At 41.2% G+C, this 18467-nt stretch overlaps 1 protein-coding gene and 1 long non-coding RNA gene across 3 annotated transcripts; one reads left to right on the top strand and one right to left on the bottom strand.

Annotated features, from left to right (window-relative positions):
- Positions 1-557: 557 nt before the first annotated feature.
- Positions 558-10080, bottom strand: LOC135514398 (uncharacterized). The gene is made up of 4 exons (XR_010451674.1): positions 9848-10080; positions 9136-9210; positions 2578-2610; positions 558-2224 (listed from the first exon to the last, which is right to left on the bottom strand). It is a non-coding gene; the product is annotated as an uncharacterized LOC135514398 (long non-coding RNA).
- LOC135514397 (nuclear receptor subfamily 2 group F member 1-A-like) lies at positions 6900-17869 on the top strand. Of its 2 annotated transcripts, none has more exons than XM_064937858.1 (3): positions 6900-7013; positions 12802-13329; positions 16659-17869. In XM_064937858.1, exons 2-3 carry the CDS (start codon positions 12819-12821, stop codon positions 16931-16933), a joined length of 786 nt encoding a protein of 261 aa, XP_064793930.1. In that variant the 5' UTR covers positions 6900-7013; positions 12802-12818; the 3' UTR covers positions 16934-17869. The 2 variants fall into 2 exon arrangements, with proteins under 2 accessions (XP_064793930.1, XP_064793929.1); XM_064937857.1 differs by lacking the exon at positions 6900-7013 and adding an exon at positions 10192-11458.
- Positions 17870-18467: the final 598 nt, after the last annotated feature.

The raw sequence follows: 18467 nt of genomic DNA, 5'->3' as shown, positions 1-18467 counted from the left end.
CAAGTGAAATGGATTGATTCTTTTATTCTGACAATTCTTTTGCTTTCTCTGACTGTAATGCTACAGTTACACGTGATTAAAACTCAGGGTATCCCAGCACATCATTGCATCAGCCTCCTGCGTTCCCGTATGGTCTGCCTGAGACATGCAATGGCGGCGCCGACGTTAACCTGTGGCGACTGCATGTGTTCTTAAAAAATGTTGCGAGTGGGTAGGACTGGGGATGGAGGTGGTAGGATCACTCCCTGGGAAAGCATAAATAAATCATGGGGAACCGCGGAGCAAGCGGCATCATTACTTGCCTTGTCATCGTAATGGGGGCTGGCACTTACCTTAACCAGCCTCAAAGAGGAATACCAATAGCCTTTCTTTTTTTTTTCACTGACACAGGTGGCAAGATTCTGTGGAGGAGCATTCTGGAATATCAGAGAGAAACAGGGAAGAGAGGGAGGGAGGGAGGGAGGGAGGGGGGAGGGAGGGAGGGGGAGGGAGGGAGGGAGGGAGGGAGGGAGGGAGGGAGGGAGGGAGGGAGGGAGGGAGGGAGGGAGGGAGGGAGGGAGGGAGGGAGGGAGGGAGGGAGGGAGGGAGGGAGGGATAAAGAAATGGGGGATTTTGCAGGGGGAGGAGGATAGGATGCTACAACCTACACATCCTGTTTAAACACAGCACTATATTTTCTCTCAACCTCCACATCACTGATCAAGAAAGGTTTATGATACTAACATCCAAGGGGTTCACTTCTCTTCTTCTACTAACACCAGTCTCTTTGTCCTTTATTCATCTGCAAATACACCAGAGCTTTGTAGAGCATTGCATTCAAATAGCGCTGTAAAAGCTTGCCTTCCTCGGAAGTTCATGTTCAGGGAGATTCCCACAACCTCTTCTAATACATACAACAGGTTTACGTTTGATTGATAAGTGCATTCTTACAACCGTTGAAGAGATAGATGTTTCGAGGAGAAGTGTAGGAAGGGATAAGGAGAGGAAGGAGAGGAGGAGTTGCTGAAGAGGAACATGTTGTGGAATGTCTGCTGTTCAGGCCCAGAACCCATTTGTCACGGCTTGAATTCAGCTCGGACGCCTCATGTCAGCGGGGTCATCTGAGGTAAACTTGCCATGTGGTCTCTCACACACACACAGAATCCACATACATAAATTAAAAGACTAGTAAAGGAAAGGCACTTGATCACGTGCGTCCAAAACCTTTTTGCCCAGCGTAGCGTAATACAGCTAGCTTCACCTTCGCTTCTGAATATGACAATAAGAACGTTGACAATCAAACACGAATGGCATCACAAATACACTTGGACTTGAGAATGTCATTATACATTATATACATATTCATAAAGCATTGATTCTGTTTCCGTTGACCCTCAGAGCTGTGTGGGCTGCTGGGTAGGAGGGATTAAGGTTAGCTGAGTGAGGTGGAGAGGAGAGCAGTGTGGCGCTAAGGTTAGTACACCCTGTAAATATGTCCTCTGGGTCCAGGGCCAGGGCAGTGAGGACACAAGCACAGGCATGTTGATCATCTCTGACACAGACATGTTGATCATCTCTGACACAGGCATGTTGATCATCTCTGACAGTAGATACCTTCAGCTACGGACACTGGCGAAGGTAAATTAAAGGAAAGGCACTTGATCACGTGCGTCGTAAGGCCAAGACAGACCAACAGGAACGTCGGCCGTGCACCGCAGGTGTGCAGCGGTTGGACGTCACACCACCGCTGACAACAGTACACTGGCCGTGATTTTCGGATCATTTCCCAGCGATTCTACACGTTGAGTCGCCACCATTCTGTCGTCGCCCAGTAGGCTGTCCTCTGTGCACAGCCGACATTCGTGTTGGTCTGTCTTGCCTTTAACCTACTGACACAGGCATAATAGCATCCCTTTACCTTGTAGACAAATGCACAGATAGTATCTACCTGAGCTGGGAGTTTTGAGAATCAGTATTTTCTTTGGCGTCATTATTAATACTTCTGAAGACTACATTATTCGGATGTCAACGGTCAAATAAATCCAGGTCGTGGCCGTTGTGTGAGCCGCACCTTGTGCGACGGGGCTGATGTCACGATGTCACGGCTGCTGCTGCGACTGAGCTTATATAAACAGAGACATTTGTTTTACACATGACATCACAACCCTCGGTCGATTCTGACTGCGTGACAAGGTGGTGCTCTTTATTCCAAAGGAGGGGGACTTGCCATGACGTTCCTTTCAGTCTGAGAAAGAAGGGAAAAAACAACACAGAGACATTGATGAGAGGGGAGAGAGCTGCTTTTAAGACACACTTCCAACGCAAGGCAAGCCAGATAAAATGACACAGTGGGTGGCTATCATTGGCCCTCTGTGTGCGTCACGCTGCCTTCTGATTGGCTACTTGACTTTGGCCATGCCCTGTACACAGTATCAAGATGGTATTACGGATCTGATTCCAGGGAGAATTCAGGTTATACCAATGAAATAAAGGTGTATTGTTGGTCAATTATTCCATCCTTGAATCGATAAGTAGTAGACTAGTGAGATGTCTCAGTGAATTGGTGAAAGGGACCAGTGTAGCAGCAGTGGAACTTACATGGCACGATCAGTTTGCACAGTCGCTCACTCCCTGTTAGGAGGAAACACAATTAGTTCATTGTTGATGACGAGAACACACACACACACACACACACAAACAAATAAACTTGCCGTATGGATATTGCCATAAAGTAATAACATATGGTTTGGTTTAAAGTTACGTTTGGATTTGAATGTAGATGTTTTCTTCAATGTGACCCCCCTGGCTTTCCACCAACAAAAGTATAAATAATTTCTCGGAAGAGTTTCATGGGGAGAGGGAACAACCGACTGATAAGGTCACAATCTGTCAGCTCGAGAATTAAAAATGAGCAGCCTTGTTGCTTTTCAGTGGGTGTGTGCTTGTATGAGGGCTGGGGTTGATATTTTAAGTGACTTGTAATAAGTATCTGATGCATCCTGAAGCAAAAATGATTTAACCCTTTTACCCAAACTGAAAGGTAAGGAGATATTCTCTGTTCAGTTCAACAGACGAGGTACCACAGAGGTGTGTTCGTCATCATTTGGCAGGGACACCTGACATTGGTTTACTTCAGGGCAAAGGTCCTGAAGTAGCCAAAATCCAGCATAGCTTTGATGGTCAATTTAAATAGTGGGCAATAGCTGTGGAATCATTTCATATCACACACACTATGCACGCGCGCACACACACTCACTCACTAATGCGTCAACTCAATCGCACATAGATACACACACTCCATTTCCAAAGGAATGTGAAAATGTCTAAAAGGAAAAGGGCATCTGTGGTCTTTTGTGATTTGCCCATGTGTTCTTCTACCAACCAGGTGTACTGAACAGTTCAAAGCACCTTACAAAGGCTATCGTGGCCAAAACATTCTCTATTTTGTTGCCTGAAAGCAATTACAGCACTTGGAAAGGGAATAGTGCCGACTCTCTTTCTTCGTTTTGATGATTCATCACTGGCCCAGCACTGGTTGCCACACTTATGGATGTTCATATCTGGCTAACACCTCTGATCATTTCACAAACGTTGCAGGCATTATATTTCTCTAATGATAACACCCCACACCCCACCCCATATAAGATGCGAGTATACCGAAGCACCTGTGTGTGTGTGTGTGTGTGTGTGTGTGTGTGTGTGTGTGTGTGTGTGTGTGTGTGTGTGTGTGTGTGTGTGTGTGTGTGTGTGTGTGTGTGTGTGTGTGTGTGTGTGTGTGTGTGTGTGTGTGTGTGTGTTTAAATACTGTCATGACATTATTATTATGATTCGGATTGTTATTATTATTACACTTATCTGCATTCTTGATTCGTTCTAGCTGTGTAATTACAAGGAGATACAATAATGTAATGTTCTATACAGTTTGTGGATGCACTTATATTTAACACATCTCATTTTCCTAATGAATTTGTTCAGGGATCATGCTTAAACCATAGCTTATGGTCCATTATTCTCTGGTTTGTAAAACGAATGGCTACATGTAAATTAGTCTATGCAAGCATTTTATCATCAGAAGCAAGTCTTGTAAAAAAATATATATGAGAAATGATCAAAAACGAGGTTGAGCGTGATTTATTTTTTGTCTTGATGTAACATGTTATTCCCTGTCTAAACGTGCTCAGTCATGCCCTATTACAGCACGGTGGCGGTTCAGCCAGACAAAATTCTAATTAAGCGCCCACTGGGTGTGTTGGTTTAAGAAAAAACATTATGGATACTTGAAGTGATGCCACTCATTTCACTACAAAATTATGCACAATGACGGGCAAGTTTACATTGGAAATGTATCTCGTGATTTAGTTCACCTCCCAGCTTCAGGATGGACACATGAGACAAGCCACTTCTCCGGGCTCTGTCTTCCTTTCTCTCTTTACTCGAGTTTTAGTTTAATACTCCTTAAATGGTTATGTACGGGGTCGCAAATTTGCACGGGAGATAATCTTGTTCTGCGTTTTTTTGTCCTTGGTCTATCTACAGTGTGTTTTCGGATAATGTGGCGATAGGATGAAAAGTAATCCGCGTGCAGAAATCTAAAAGCTCCTCTGTCCTTGTAGAATTTCTCAAGAATTCCACCTTTGCCCTCCGGTTTCCCCGCAATAATTGACTTTAAGGGTGAAATGCCTTCATCCACTGCATTTGGAACCTGTGTCCATGTTACCTCGGTCGCTGTAGATAGATGTAGTTGAGAAAAGGAGAAACTGTTCAAGCACTATGCGGTAAAGGGATGTCCTCACATTATATAGAATGAGGTGATTTAAAAAGTCTCAAGACATTGAAACTATCATAATAGCGTCAGCGCTTGGCCATTGGTTGCATTAACTAGGATAATATGGTGTCTTCTCCCATTCAATGATACAATTATGATTTAAGTTGTGTTTTGCTAATTGTCTTCTTTGTTTGCCACCAAGATATTAGGCGTACCATATAAAGTCAGTGTAGGTGTTTTGATTTGGTCTCCTTGAATTGCGTGCTGCACACTCTATACCCTACTAAACTAGGCATACCTTACACGTGATTTTTATCACTTATAACAATGCAATTTATGTAATTTATGTCACGTTGCCCGTTTTTGCCGGGTTAACAATTCAGAAAAGGGTGTTACTTTGATGTCTCTACTGGTGCTTGCAGTTGGGTTTTTGGTGAACTACAGAATTACAGTGTTTGCACTGTAAAACTATCAGGATTTTAGTGCTAATGGATTTATGATCTCGGTCTCTGAGACCATCCAAAGTAATTAGCACATGTGCTCTAAATAGATGATGGTTTTGTGAGCAATAAAGCCATTACCCATCGAGTAAACTGACAGTCCCTCTAACTAAACTCCAACCACAAGCTAATTGGAAAAGTCATTTCGGCCTTTTTGTCTACAATTATAGCCTTGGCTTTCCCAGCCAGAAAATCCTAATGTGTGTTGCTTTATTCATCATGGTGTATTCAGGCCCATGATTAAAACCTTGAAGAAACAATCCCAGCTGAACCTGTTAGCAACTGTGACAGTGTGAGATCGCGTTGGTCTGTCAATCTTGCATGTCACCAAGCAATAGTTGGGAGTTAGGCCTACGGTAAGAAATATTAAATATAATTTCTTACACGTTTCATGTATAGGCCTACGTGTAACAGGCATAAGCCAGAAAGTAGCCGAATACAGGATAATGTGGCGATAGGATGAAAAGTAATCCGAAGGACAGGCGGTAGCCTAATAGGTCACCTTTCTAGCGTGACTGAACTGCTTGTTGACTATCTCAGGTGATATACTTCCTCATATTTAGTTCTGAACGAAAGGTGTTCACGTTCATGATATAGCTTTGAGTTTATTCTAAAATCCTAGTCCTAATAGTTTACGTTTCAAATTATGAAAAGCATTTCCCTTTATTCCGTTCAACCATCATTTGCGTCAGATAATTTTGTCCAACGGCCTACATTAAACGTGGCGATTTTAAGTAGCGAGGCTCTCAAATATTTTCCCTATTTCTCACGAATAGCTTTTCCATTAAGAGCGATTAGATTATGTCTATTGAAAGTTGCTGATCCATAGAGAAAATGGCAGCGGATAAAAGGCGATTTTCAAGTGACCTTCTCGTCCCTTTCACACCAATCTGAGCCCCGAATAGTTAGGGATCAGATTGGACAAAAGCCCCCTCCTCTTCTCTTTCAACTCGTAACGACTCAAAGTAGAGGGGCACGCAACAAAACCTCCAACTCACACATTAAAGTATAACACACAGCTTGGGTCGACAGAGAAGCAGCAGCACTGGGCATCTTCATTTTTTCTTTATGTAGACAAATTCACAACTCAAAATGTATTTGTCCAAATAATCTGTACGTTTTGTTTAAAGTTGAGAGACATCTATATCAAAACTAGGATATCAGGCTACATAGAACACATCAAAACAAATCAAAATAGTACAATTATAAACATGTTTCATTATGCCGGTCTAGCCTGTATACTTCCAGTGATAAACTATGTGGAAAAGTTTTAAAAGGCGCAGAAGAAGGAATTCTTCAGCCATCTGTCTTCAGATGTTTCTGTTATCTGTTTAAACATTGCTATGTTAATTTAAGTGTAAGTTATGTTATAAAATTAAATGATCATAAATCACTCAAGTATAGACTTTTAATGAAATGTAGTTGCACATGTAACGTGGGTTATTACGCACATTAATTGGTGTGCAATAATTGACAGCTCCCCTCATTTGAAGCCTTATTTAAAACATTGATGCAGGCCCCATGCACTTGGCACGTCTCTAATACCATTTTCTCATCGTTTTTTAGACTCAGATTTTTCTTGGTTGACACATAGGCTATATATCTTTGGAACAAAACACCGCAGCCTTTTCTTCGTGAAAGTTGGTTCAGTTAGAGGCAGATTCTTAGGCGGGCGCGGGATGGGAACAGCGGAGATCGGATGTGTGTTGCCCTCTCTCGTCGTGAAGAAACATAATACTTGTTTTTACAGGAGGCCTCTGAAGCATCAGGTAAAGAAAGCAATGAATGCTCTCTGTCAGCTTGAACGGTGTGGTGACTCATGACTATATATTCACTGCACTGAAGCGTCTGCATAACCTAAACTAAATCCACGAGGATTATATTATTAGCTATATTCCTGCAATGTTGTTAGGTGTTTTAAATGATCTGAAATGCCTATATATTTGCCTCCGTGTTCCCGGAGTAGGAGGCTTGGCTATCATGGCCTTTTATTGCTTTCACAACTGTTCCACAAGAGTTCATAAAGCTCGATTGACTGCTTGCAGAAGCGAAAAACATGTTTGTGGGGTGAAGTCGGTCTGCAGAATTCGATTTGTTTGTTATAAAAAACGGAGAGAGAGAAACCCCATCACTTGGAAATGAGCCTAATGTAGCCTATATTTAAAACAAATACAGTATATGAAGTCCACGTAGGCCTATTTATATGGATCTCACCGCAGATGCTCAGAAAATATATGTGTGTCCGGATGCATAGGCTACGTGTGCAAATATATTGCACTGCGAAAAGCATTTGGTATTTTTGGTAATAACATATAACATACCTCAATGTGTAACATAGAAATGAATAGTAGGCCTATAAATTCCTGTTATGGGGAGCCTAAAAATTGCATTTATAGCATCAACTTGTCATCTGAGACACGAGGGATTCGAAGTTGATTATAGTCTCACCAAACATGTATTTCATAGTCTGCTTGTATCAATATCGCTCGATGTAAGTTGTATTTATGGATCAATTATCTACTAAACAATAGGGCATTTGAGGTAAATCATTTCATTTACGTTCCCTTAATCGTAAAACTTGCCTTTAAATTGACATACTTTCTTCTAATTTATCTAACATTGTGTGGTTGAAATTGTAACTGCAAACTTTGCAATGAAATAATGATAATTTGATGATCGTGAACCTCCTATATTTTCATATGACTAAGCAAAACAGCCGGAAAGTCTTCCAGGTACTATTCTCATGCCAAGCTAGTAGCCTACAACCCTGACCAGCTCGATCGAACAACTGTCCTATAATCCGTTGACACTATCTCTGAGACAAACAGGCTGTTATCGATCATTTCATTATGAGATCAAACAACAAATAGCCATGCACAGGTGAGATGCTCACCACTTGGTAAGGGTTCCCTGAATTGTGGTAACAGCATCAACGATGCCAGTATATACTGGCGAAGACAGCTTAAAACGGAGAAACGTGTCCCCAAAAACCGGTTAGAATGTAAAGGGAAAGACTGCAGCTCAAAAGTTTCGCCCTGGAATGTAACAGTGGTTGTTTAGACAAATAGGCTAGATGCATGGGTCTGTATGGTCGTGTGGCGAGGCAAGAATGTATTCTTAGCATTTAAAGCTAATTGTGAATAGGTGAAACAGAAATTAATTGTGTACTTGCCTGGCTGGTGTTAGCCAAATTCAGTTACCGATGTTTTCCGTCCACCATAGCCTAATATTCGTCGCTGGGTGCTTCTTCTTTTAATGTCCTGCTGTCCACTTTCTCGTTTTTCTCACTGTTTTCGTGCTATAGCCTTATTTCCCTCTGCTCTTATTCGCTGTCCCCCCCCCCCCCTTCCACACTCTCTCTCCGTCCAACTCCCTTCCCAATCTGTATAGTAAAATCTTAATGATACACTTACAGAATATTCTTTGTCCGATTTAATCTTATTCGTTTCACCTTTTCAAAGAGCTGGAGACAAGACCGGGAGTCTCAGTGCAGTGTCTGAGACGGGGGACGGGAAGAGCTCTGCTGTTGAATAGGCTACTTAAAAACACCCATTTCTCCTATGCGTTTGCAAGGGGGGTACTTGCATAATAGCGCTCCATTATATCTCTTAATAGCTGACCATAGTCGGAAAGACAATAACAAATGTGTTCATAAACTATTCACTTCATTTGAAAATACTGAAAATACCCTTTCCTCTATTTAGTGCATGGTATTATGGGATGCATGTCGACGCACCAGGCTTGTAGCCCCACTGAACACAGTTTTGATGACTTTGGTGACTATGTAGCCTACAGGTTTTTGTATCTGTTGTCATATTCACACTACCCGAGTTTGTAAGTTTCATGTCAATGTTATCTGAGCTAAGTTCCACTCCTTTCAAGTGATTTTACCTTGAAGGACTTTGCTCAATCTAAAAAAAGAAGCAGCAGCTGTTGTGTTTGGAATCTTTTTCAGGAACACAGCACCTGTAAAAAAAAAAAATGAATTTTAAAAAAGAAAGCAATTTTCAGGAGTTTACTTGTTTTTTAAAACAATTTTACAAGGTTGATAACAATAGATGTGCGTTATGCATTACTATGTGGTTGTAATTGTATACTGTACGCTAGATGGCAGACCGATCCAGACATTTTTCAGTTGGAAGCGCATGCAGGCTTCAGTATCAACACACAAAAAGCCGGAATCCCCGTGCAATTTTCAAACAGCTTCACATGATTTTGAGTTATTGTCATTATTAAGACATAATATGACACCCATTTAGTGATTGTGCAGGCCTTAAAACCACAACAGTTACAGAGTATTTTTTCTTCGTCGATGTGATTGTGAGATTCGTTGGCGCCATCGCACCCTTTCTGTCTATTCTAACACGACTTGTCTAGGCTACTATGCATAATTTCTTACATTGTCATTTTCCCTAATTTGACCCTGCAATTTTGGACCCCAATCATTTTATTTTTTACAATGGAAATGTAACGTTGACGCGTGTACCACCGTATTACGCATCACCAAATGCTGTAGGCTGCATGTAGCCTATAATAAAATACATCATACATAAATAATTATATCTCACGCATTTATAATTAAGATAGCAGTCTCAAAACAAACCATTTCAAACTTTGGGGAATTCTATGCGAGTCCTTCTTATGCGAGTCCCTTTCGCCGCGCACGTTTGTTTATTTCACGTGCGCAAAGCTTTGTCCCCTCTTTCACCCATCTTTTCGGCTATTCTATCCAGGGTTTCTTCCTGTTTTTGTGACAATAGACGGCCCGTAGGCTAATCAGGTTTCAAAGTAAATAGCAGCGCGAGGCGAGCTCAATGTAAATTGTGCTTGTCAGAGCCCCCAGTCGTAGGTAGCGAGGAACGAGGACTCTAACCAATGGAGAGAAAGAGGCTTGGCTAACCTTAGCCTCCCATTTTCCCTCTCCCCCCTCAATGCAGGGCTCTGGCCAGTCAGTCGCCTTTGATTATCAGTTGCCAGCAGCCTCTCTCTTGGCTCCTTGACACGAGCACCATATAAGGCGCAGCGATCTCCATAGAAACGTGTCAGTTTCAATAGTAGTGTCAAAGTTCACTATATACAGACATTCGCGAAGATCCCGGTTTCGGAAACATTGCTCTGCTGGTCTTCCCGTTTAAACGCATTCATTTTTGGGTCTCTCCGTCTTGCATATTCTATTAGTTGTTTTTTTTCCCCTTCCTTATTTTTATCTCTTCGTGTTCGCTCCAATCCTGCTGGAGAGGTGAAACTACATGGGCACTACGGCGACGCGGTCTTTTTGCTGGACGAGATGAGGTTTATTTAAGAATATAGATGTAAAATCCTGCTCTTCAGTTTTTTCCTCCCCTCCAACAGCGAAGACGGGAGTAAGGAGCAAGGAAGAAAAGAGAAGGGAATTTATTTCTCGCAGCACTTTGGATCGCGTGTCTTTGAAAGATTTTATGTTCATTTCTACGTCCATGTGAATCGCTCCTGCCTCCTTTCTGGCTATTTTATACCAAACTGCATTTTTGTTACGTCTGGCTCGCTTTTTCTTCAAGATTGGGTACCTGAATGGCTAACTGCAATTTACCTTGGAACTGGCCTCCCGATACTTGCATATCCTGATCGGGTGCTTATTCTATCGTGTCCTTTATTTTGAATGTATTGATCGTGTTCTGCTCCCTTCTTTCTCATAGGAGATTGTTTGCTCCGATTTGACTTTGCACTGTCGTGTTTGATATTTTTTCTCCCCTCGCTTTATAAATCCCAGCGATCAGTTCGCTTTATCGCACTTTTCGGGCCCGAGATATGGCAATGGTAGTTAGCGTCTGGCGAGATCCGCAGGAAGACGTGGTCGGAGGACCTCCAAGCGGCCCAAATCCAGCAACTCAGCCGGCGAGGGAGCAACAGCAGACGGCGTCGGCAGCCCCGCACACTCCGCAGACCCCTAGTCAGCCAGGACCCCCGTCAACACCTGGGACTGCTGGGGAGAAGGGGAGTCAGAATTCTGGTCCACAGCATATAGAATGTGTTGTTTGCGGAGACAAATCGAGCGGCAAGCACTATGGTCAGTTCACCTGCGAGGGATGCAAAAGTTTCTTCAAGAGGAGTGTCAGAAGGAACTTAACGTATACATGTCGTGCCAATAGGAACTGTCCCATTGACCAACACCACCGAAATCAGTGCCAATACTGTCGGCTGAAGAAATGTTTGAAAGTGGGAATGCGGCGGGAAGGTGAATATCTTTTTTTAATGCCACATATGATTACGCATACTGAGTTCCATAGACGAGTAGAGCTGCCATGTTGCATAAAGGTCATATACATGAGACATCCGTTGCACATCCATGTTTTTTCCAGGAATGTGCATCTAAGCGTTTAGCCTATAGAGGGTAAAATGTAATGAAAGCAGCTACAAAAGATAGGTCGTATAACAAAGCAGCTATTTACTTGACGGACGTTTTTGTGAACGTCAAAACTAAATATAACTATTTGCTATTTGCATTTAGTGTTTTATAGGTTTTTAATAGTGTGTGTGTGTGTGTGTGTGTGTGTGTGTGTGTGTGTGTGTGTGTGTGTGTGTGTGTGTGTGTGTGTGTGTGTGTGTGTGTGTGTGTGTGTGTGTGTGTGTGTGTGTGTGTGTGTGTGTGTGTGTGTGTGTGTGTGTGTGTGTGTGTGTGTGTGAAAGAGAACATGAAGTGCACTTCCTTACATGTGTAGTGATACACAAGTGTTTGGTTTGTCTGTGCATTAAAACGAACAGACAACATAACCACATCGCCCTCCTGTTCCATATGCTTAGGCAGCTTGAGTAATACTGGAGAAGTTGTGCGGAGCACATTGTTTTGCCTCATAATGTATGAGAGGCCGTAACTTTCCCTCTCTTTGGAGCACAAATGATAGCAATACTCGTATTTTAAATAAACCCCCAAAATTACCATACATGTTATTTAATATATCCTCGATAAATAAATGTAAAATATATATATAGACCAATTATACTTTTTCAAGAACATTGTTAAACGATTCTTCCTTGACCAAACTATTGCTATGCTAAGAAGGGGTTGACTCTTATTTGGTGTTGATATATTTAGGCTTTGCCATTCTTCTTTAGTGCAGTATAACACAGGTGTAATGGAGAAAAATAGCTTTACGTTGATAAATACAGTAGTAAACTGACACATGGGCTGCATTGAATAATTAGATGCAGCATATACCTAAATTACACTATAGGCCTGTATTACTGCAATTTAGCAAATGGCAACACCCGTTATGTTCAATATTTAATATGTGTGTGTGTGTGTGTGTTAATCTAGACGCATGCATCGTCAATACAAATGTAAACAGTGCAACATTGAGCATGGTGATATTGAAAATGGTATCATTTATTTAAACAACACACAATCTTACACACTATATAATTTACAGTTTGAGATAGATTGGGATGGGAAACGTTACCCCCTTATTTTGAGAGCAGAAAACACTAGCTTGCCTTATGCTTCTCGGCATAGGTTGCACATACAACAATGTTCATCAGTTCTGGATGCACATTTCCTCTCCTTCTCTTTCTTTTTGTCAGCGGTTCAGCGAGGACGAATGCCTCCAACCCAACCGAACCCAGGTCAGTACGCGCTGACGAACGGGGACCCTCTGAACGGCCATTGCTATCTCTCCGGATACATCTCCTTATTGCTTCGGGCCGAACCATACCCGACGTCCCGATATGGAAGCCAGTGCATGCAGCCCAACAATATCATGGGTATCGAGAACATCTGCGAGCTGGCCGCTCGCTTGCTCTTCAGCGCTGTGGAATGGGCTAGGAACATCCCTTTCTTTCCCGATTTGCAGATCACCGACCAGGTGTCCCTTCTCAGGCTGACGTGGAGCGAGCTGTTTGTGCTAAACGCAGCTCAGTGCTCCATGCCTTTGCATGTGGCCCCTCTGCTTGCCGCGGCAGGCCTCCACGCTTCTCCAATGTCTGCGGACCGAGTCGTGGCTTTCATGGATCACATTCGAATCTTCCAGGAGCAGGTTGAGAAGCTCAAGGCCCTCCACGTTGATTCGGCAGAGTACAGCTGCATCAAGGCAATAGTACTCTTCACATCAGGTGAGTGTTTACCATGCCACTATGTTAAGGCCTTGTCTTATAGGCGGGCAGTGAGGGGGAAGACTGGGTGAAAATCAGACTAGAGGCCATGGCTGTCTAGTGCAGGCTACTCCATTATGTTTTGTATAATAACATGCTGCATATATTCACATTTATACATTTTGTGTGTTAGCCAAAGCGAAAGAGAAGTAAACAAACCGATCCACAGACAGAGTCTAATGTAATATTTTCAAAAACGTCATTTAAATGTGTATTTTACCTCGTATTAAAATATTGAAAACCAATATAATATTTAATAACTGTTGAAAAAATATGAAGCATTATATTTTTTATAAATCCGGATAACTATAGATATTTGTTTTGGTCTATGTCCCAGGCGTATTGTTTTATTACATTATATCCGCAAAGAAAAGCACAATTTGAGTATGACACTTCATGTAGGCTTTTAATGTTGTGACGCAAGTTTTTCATGTTTTGCGCGCACTAACACGTGTTATTTTAAAACAGGAAATGATCCCTAGCTGCCTAATCAAAGAAAATGATGGAATAGCCTGAAATGTCATTGTATTACATTGCTCGAGATTGATATGGGAATGTGGGCTATTTTGTTTACTGATATTTCCTCTCACAGTTATTGTCTTAAACAATTAGAATCCCACATTTTGAAAAGTAGTCTACACAGGGCAGCTCATTACTAGCTATCTGGCTGAGGCAAGTTTACCATTGGTGTCGCGTGTAATAATAGGCCTATAGATATTTAAAGTTTGACTGTGGACACTTGCTCTCATTACCATTTGCAAGTACCGCGTAAGGATAGTGGAGAGTAGGCCGAGTGGATAAAAAAAGCCCAACTCGACCGTGGCTCAAAATAGCTATCATGTGGCTATTTAAAAGTGATCAAATTCTTATTAAATTGCCTTATTTCAATCAATACATTTCACATTTACGCACAATTTCGCTAATGATTGTGTTTTGTAATTTAAGGAAATGTATATATTTTTAATAAACACATTTTCACTCTCGAGATCCTCAAAAAAATACAATGCTTAGTGACAACACCTATAGCCTACTTTAGCCTAAATTAACCTAGTATTAGCATCTTACTTAATACTTTTTTTTAGATTAGGTCTATATTAGGTCTATATTAGGTCTATATTAAACATATCCATATCCACACTACTTTAAATACTCTACTATATTAGGCATATATTATATTACATGATATGTAGGTAACATATGATGTTATGCATTTTGTAATTATTTTGAAAAAATTATGTGGATAAACAGACTGAGGTTGAGTGTTCAGTGAACTTGTTTTGATTGGTGGCCAAAGGGGGATTCAAAGGAAGTGTTTTATTCAATGTAATTAAACCTACCCCAGTCCTCTAGTTTGCCCTCCTCAGTGACATGGGAACCTTTACCACTGCTGTATCTGTTCACGAGGACTTTTCCTGGATTTTGGGATAGTTTATGGCATTTCTGTCCTTAGCATCGAAACTTTGAGTTCTCGTTTGAGCCATCATTGCAAAATAACATTTAAAGACAAACATATATTTACGTGCATATTAAATGATCAATCAAGCCAATCTGGTCTACCTATAGACTACCTTTGCTATTGCAAACTTATATATATATACTTTTTAAATATTTTATATGAGGCATCAACCTAACATTATGACATTGAGGGCCTAGTGCCAGGTTGTTGTTACATTATGAGATAAAATCTAACATAAAATAGCCTACAACTGAGTAGTTAGTTGTTTATGATAACTAGCTAGCTTTAACTTTGATTTTTGTCCATTTTAGCAAGAGACAACATGTAGGGCCAATGATATATGTAGCAAACTATTGTAGTCCAGGTTTACAGTGTTGTACATTGTAATTGGGTTACTTTTAGCTATTTTCAAACAGGAAACTCATAGGCGTTAGCCTAGTTTAGGTGATTGTCTTCTTATCGTTCCTATTATGTCCAGTTTATCTATTGCGTCTTCATAATTAATTACATGTTTCTATCTGTGTTCAGATACTTAAATGTGAATCTAGAAAATATGTATTTTATGTTTTTTCAGTGTTAGTTCTATGTTTGGTGTACTATAGAGTGCCCTTTCGCGAGCTTTCTTTTTCTGTTGACCCATGCTGGGCAGTCGCCGAAATGCTTTGAACTTAGTCATTGCGTTGCGTTTCACAAGTTTATATTTGCAAGAGGTTTTGAAATGTAATTCATTTCTCCCCGATTAATTGTTTTATTTATTGAATAGTGACACTCAAAAAATAATCCAAACCGATTTGCATAGGCTACATGGGGTTGTGCCGCCTATAAATTCATACATAGTAAATCAACCCGAGATCTCCGAGTTGCCCCCACGCAGTCAGTGAGTTCATAAGGTTATTGTGTCTGGCCGTAGTGAGTTATAGCCCTGAGAAATCAAGATTATGCTTAAAAGCCTCTCGGATAGCATTGTCCGATGTTTAATGTATTAGAGCTGGAGAATTGAGGCTATCTCTCCTGTGCACTTGCAACAAAGCATAACGGTCCATATGCCAGTATGCTTGGCCTTTCACAACCGTTTACTGCAGATTTTTAACCACAGCAGTGAGCCTATGCTATGGCGACAAACAGTTTAGTTTGTACTATTCGCAAACATACCTTAAGACATTAACATTGAGTGTATTTCTCTATTTAGGCCTATGCAGACTGCAATCCACAACCCCCGACTGTGTACAAAACACATTTCGCATGTGTTGTTGTGCTGGCTCCTTTTCGTATTTTTACGTGTTTTTTGCGTGACTATTGACTTCACCCCGCTAATAAATTTGATTGCTTCCAGCGGCCTTTCCTAGGCTACATTGAAAAGCAGGCCAAGCATGGTCTATCAAGTAAAGAGCGGAAAAATGTCTTAACAGCTTATTGAGAGTAGACTAATTAGGTCATATACAGCCATTGCAATTTCAACGTAATCAATGTATTTTATACATTTGTATAGACTTGAGTCCCCTGAGTCAGAAAGCATGAGTGGGCCTATACTTTCCCTCTGCTTCCTCCATTGGAAATGTTATAAGCTTATGCTATACACCATTTTCCATCCCAGTTAGCAGCATATTCTTTGTTTTGATTGGTTTATGAACGTGTAGAGGTATCTGCCGCTGTGTGGTGCGTTCCCCACTTGAACATATCGCCCTTGTTTATTCTATATGACAGTCCCTCTTACTCAATGTGATGTAGCATGTTTGGGCAGTGTGTTTGTTTATTTCACTTTGTCAATAACACGTAACGCTGATGTTGAATGATAACCAGAGTGCTTTTGTGTTTCTCTTTTTTGCCTGCACAGACGCCTGCGGCCTGTCAGATGCGGCTCACATCGAAAGCCTGCAGGAGAAGTCTCAGTGCGCCCTGGAGGAATACGTGAGGAGCCAGTACCCTAACCAGCCCAGCCGCTTTGGCAAGCTCTTGCTGCGGCTGCCCTCTCTCCGCACCGTCTCCTCATCGGTAATTGAGCAGCTGTTCTTCGTCCGCTTGGTAGGTAAAACTCCTATTGAAACCCTCATCAGGGATATGCTATTATCCGGGAGCAGCTTCAACTGGCCTTACATGTCCATCCAATGATCCGAATGAGAGTGACAAAAAGAGAGAAAAAGGACCAAAATTCAGCATCCCGTACAAGAAGACTATATATAGGACCTTTTTGAACACATTGGAAGACATGACATGCTTTTTTTTTGTCTTCTGGGACTAAGATCTGAGATGGAATACGTTATGTACAGAAAATATGGAACTGGACTTACACCTGTGTAAATCCACTCTCGTCTTCAAGAACAGTACTCTTCATTTTGTAAAATACTAGTCTTTATTTTCCTTTTTTGTAAAAAAAAAAAAAAAAAAAAACATACAAATAAAATGAAAAACATCATATGCGCAGTAAGAAAAAAAAGAATCAAGATTTAGCGGGAAAATAATGTTTCCAAGCAATTATAAGAAATGTCCTGTGTCTATGTACCTGTCTGTTTTGTATTTTTTCTGGTTCTAAACCAGCTTTTCTGTGATTCTATACTAATAATTTTTGATATAACCTTTTGCTTCTTATAATGAGTGCGATATATGTTGTCGAAGCTATGTTCTCCAAGAATTAAAATTGAAGTGAGAATTTAAAACAGAAAAATAAAGAAATTTAGACAAATAAGAAACAAGTCTAATCGCTATGACAATATCACTACTGATGGTTGAACTATGGACCTGCAACTGCAGCATACTGACCTCGTGGACATTTTGAGGAGAGGACATCTGTGGCACCTTTTTCCTGGTCATGAGTGTGTGTGGAGTCGATCATCAGTCAAAGAGGAGAGACATGAAAATCAAAAGCACTTTTAATATATCGTTTCAAATACATTTTGTTTGTTTCGTCTTGAAATTTTCATTGTTTCTTGAATTTTATTGGTTGTTGCCTTCAATTTGCTTACTCCATGATGCAGCTTTTGCAGAAGGGTCGGTTGATGAAGTTGTGTGATGGTGACTGTACTATTAAAAAAGAAATAGGCAACAATGTCTCACTCTCAAGAATGTTCATCTGAAGCTCAAGATGCGCGCTCGCGCTTATTGTGTGGGATAGCATAATGCCAAACCAAATAAGGTGGTCCTCTTTTTTTTCTTTACGTCACTCTTCATACACAGGTGTAGGCTACACAATATGTTTGCCTTGTATATGCGTTCTCCAGTTTTGTCTTGCACAATTACACTAACATTCAAATGCATTATTGTCATTTTGCTTCAAGTATGGCTTATTCTTCAATGGGGGGGAGCGATGGAAAAAGATGACGTGAACATAGAACATGCGTTATTTAGATTGGTTGGCTGGTGTGTTCATTGCATAGCTCGCTGTATGTTACTGTTTCATGCACTCACTCACGACTGGGTATGAACACAAAGAAGCACATGTTATGTGCCGAATTAGACGGTAGTGACGCTGCTCGCTATCTGTGAGCGCGTTAATGACTGGTTCATATTTTCTCAGGCAGCAACGCAAGCAGGCGCGCCACCGAGGCTTCTCGAAACTGCCTCCTATGGCTTAATCAAGGTGATTCTCAATTCACTTCTCACTGCAGAAACGAAACTTATGCATTCGCCCCTTTAAAAATATACGCTT

The sequence above is a fragment of the Oncorhynchus masou genome, chromosome 25, assembly GCF_036934945.1.
Source record: "Oncorhynchus masou masou isolate Uvic2021 chromosome 25, UVic_Omas_1.1, whole genome shotgun sequence".
Taxonomy (NCBI): Eukaryota; Metazoa; Chordata; class Actinopteri; order Salmoniformes; family Salmonidae; genus Oncorhynchus; species Oncorhynchus masou.
This window is presented reverse-complemented; position numbering and strand designations above follow the sequence as displayed.

What these genes read in the sequence shown, in the direction of transcription:
- LOC135514397 (XM_064937857.1), top strand. Translation starts at nt 11,032, where the DNA reads ATGGCAATGGTAGTTAGCGTCTGGCGAGATCCGCAGGAAGACGTGGTC. An exon ending in AGTGGGAATGCGGCGGGAAG is followed by an intron (nt 11,459 to 12,801) that starts GTGAATATCTTT and finishes TCTTTTTGTCAG; the next exon opens with CGGTTCAGCGAGGACGAATG. An exon ending in AATAGTACTCTTCACATCAG is followed by an intron (nt 13,330 to 16,658) that starts GTGAGTGTTTAC and finishes TTGCCTGCACAG; the next exon opens with ACGCCTGCGGCCTGTCAGAT.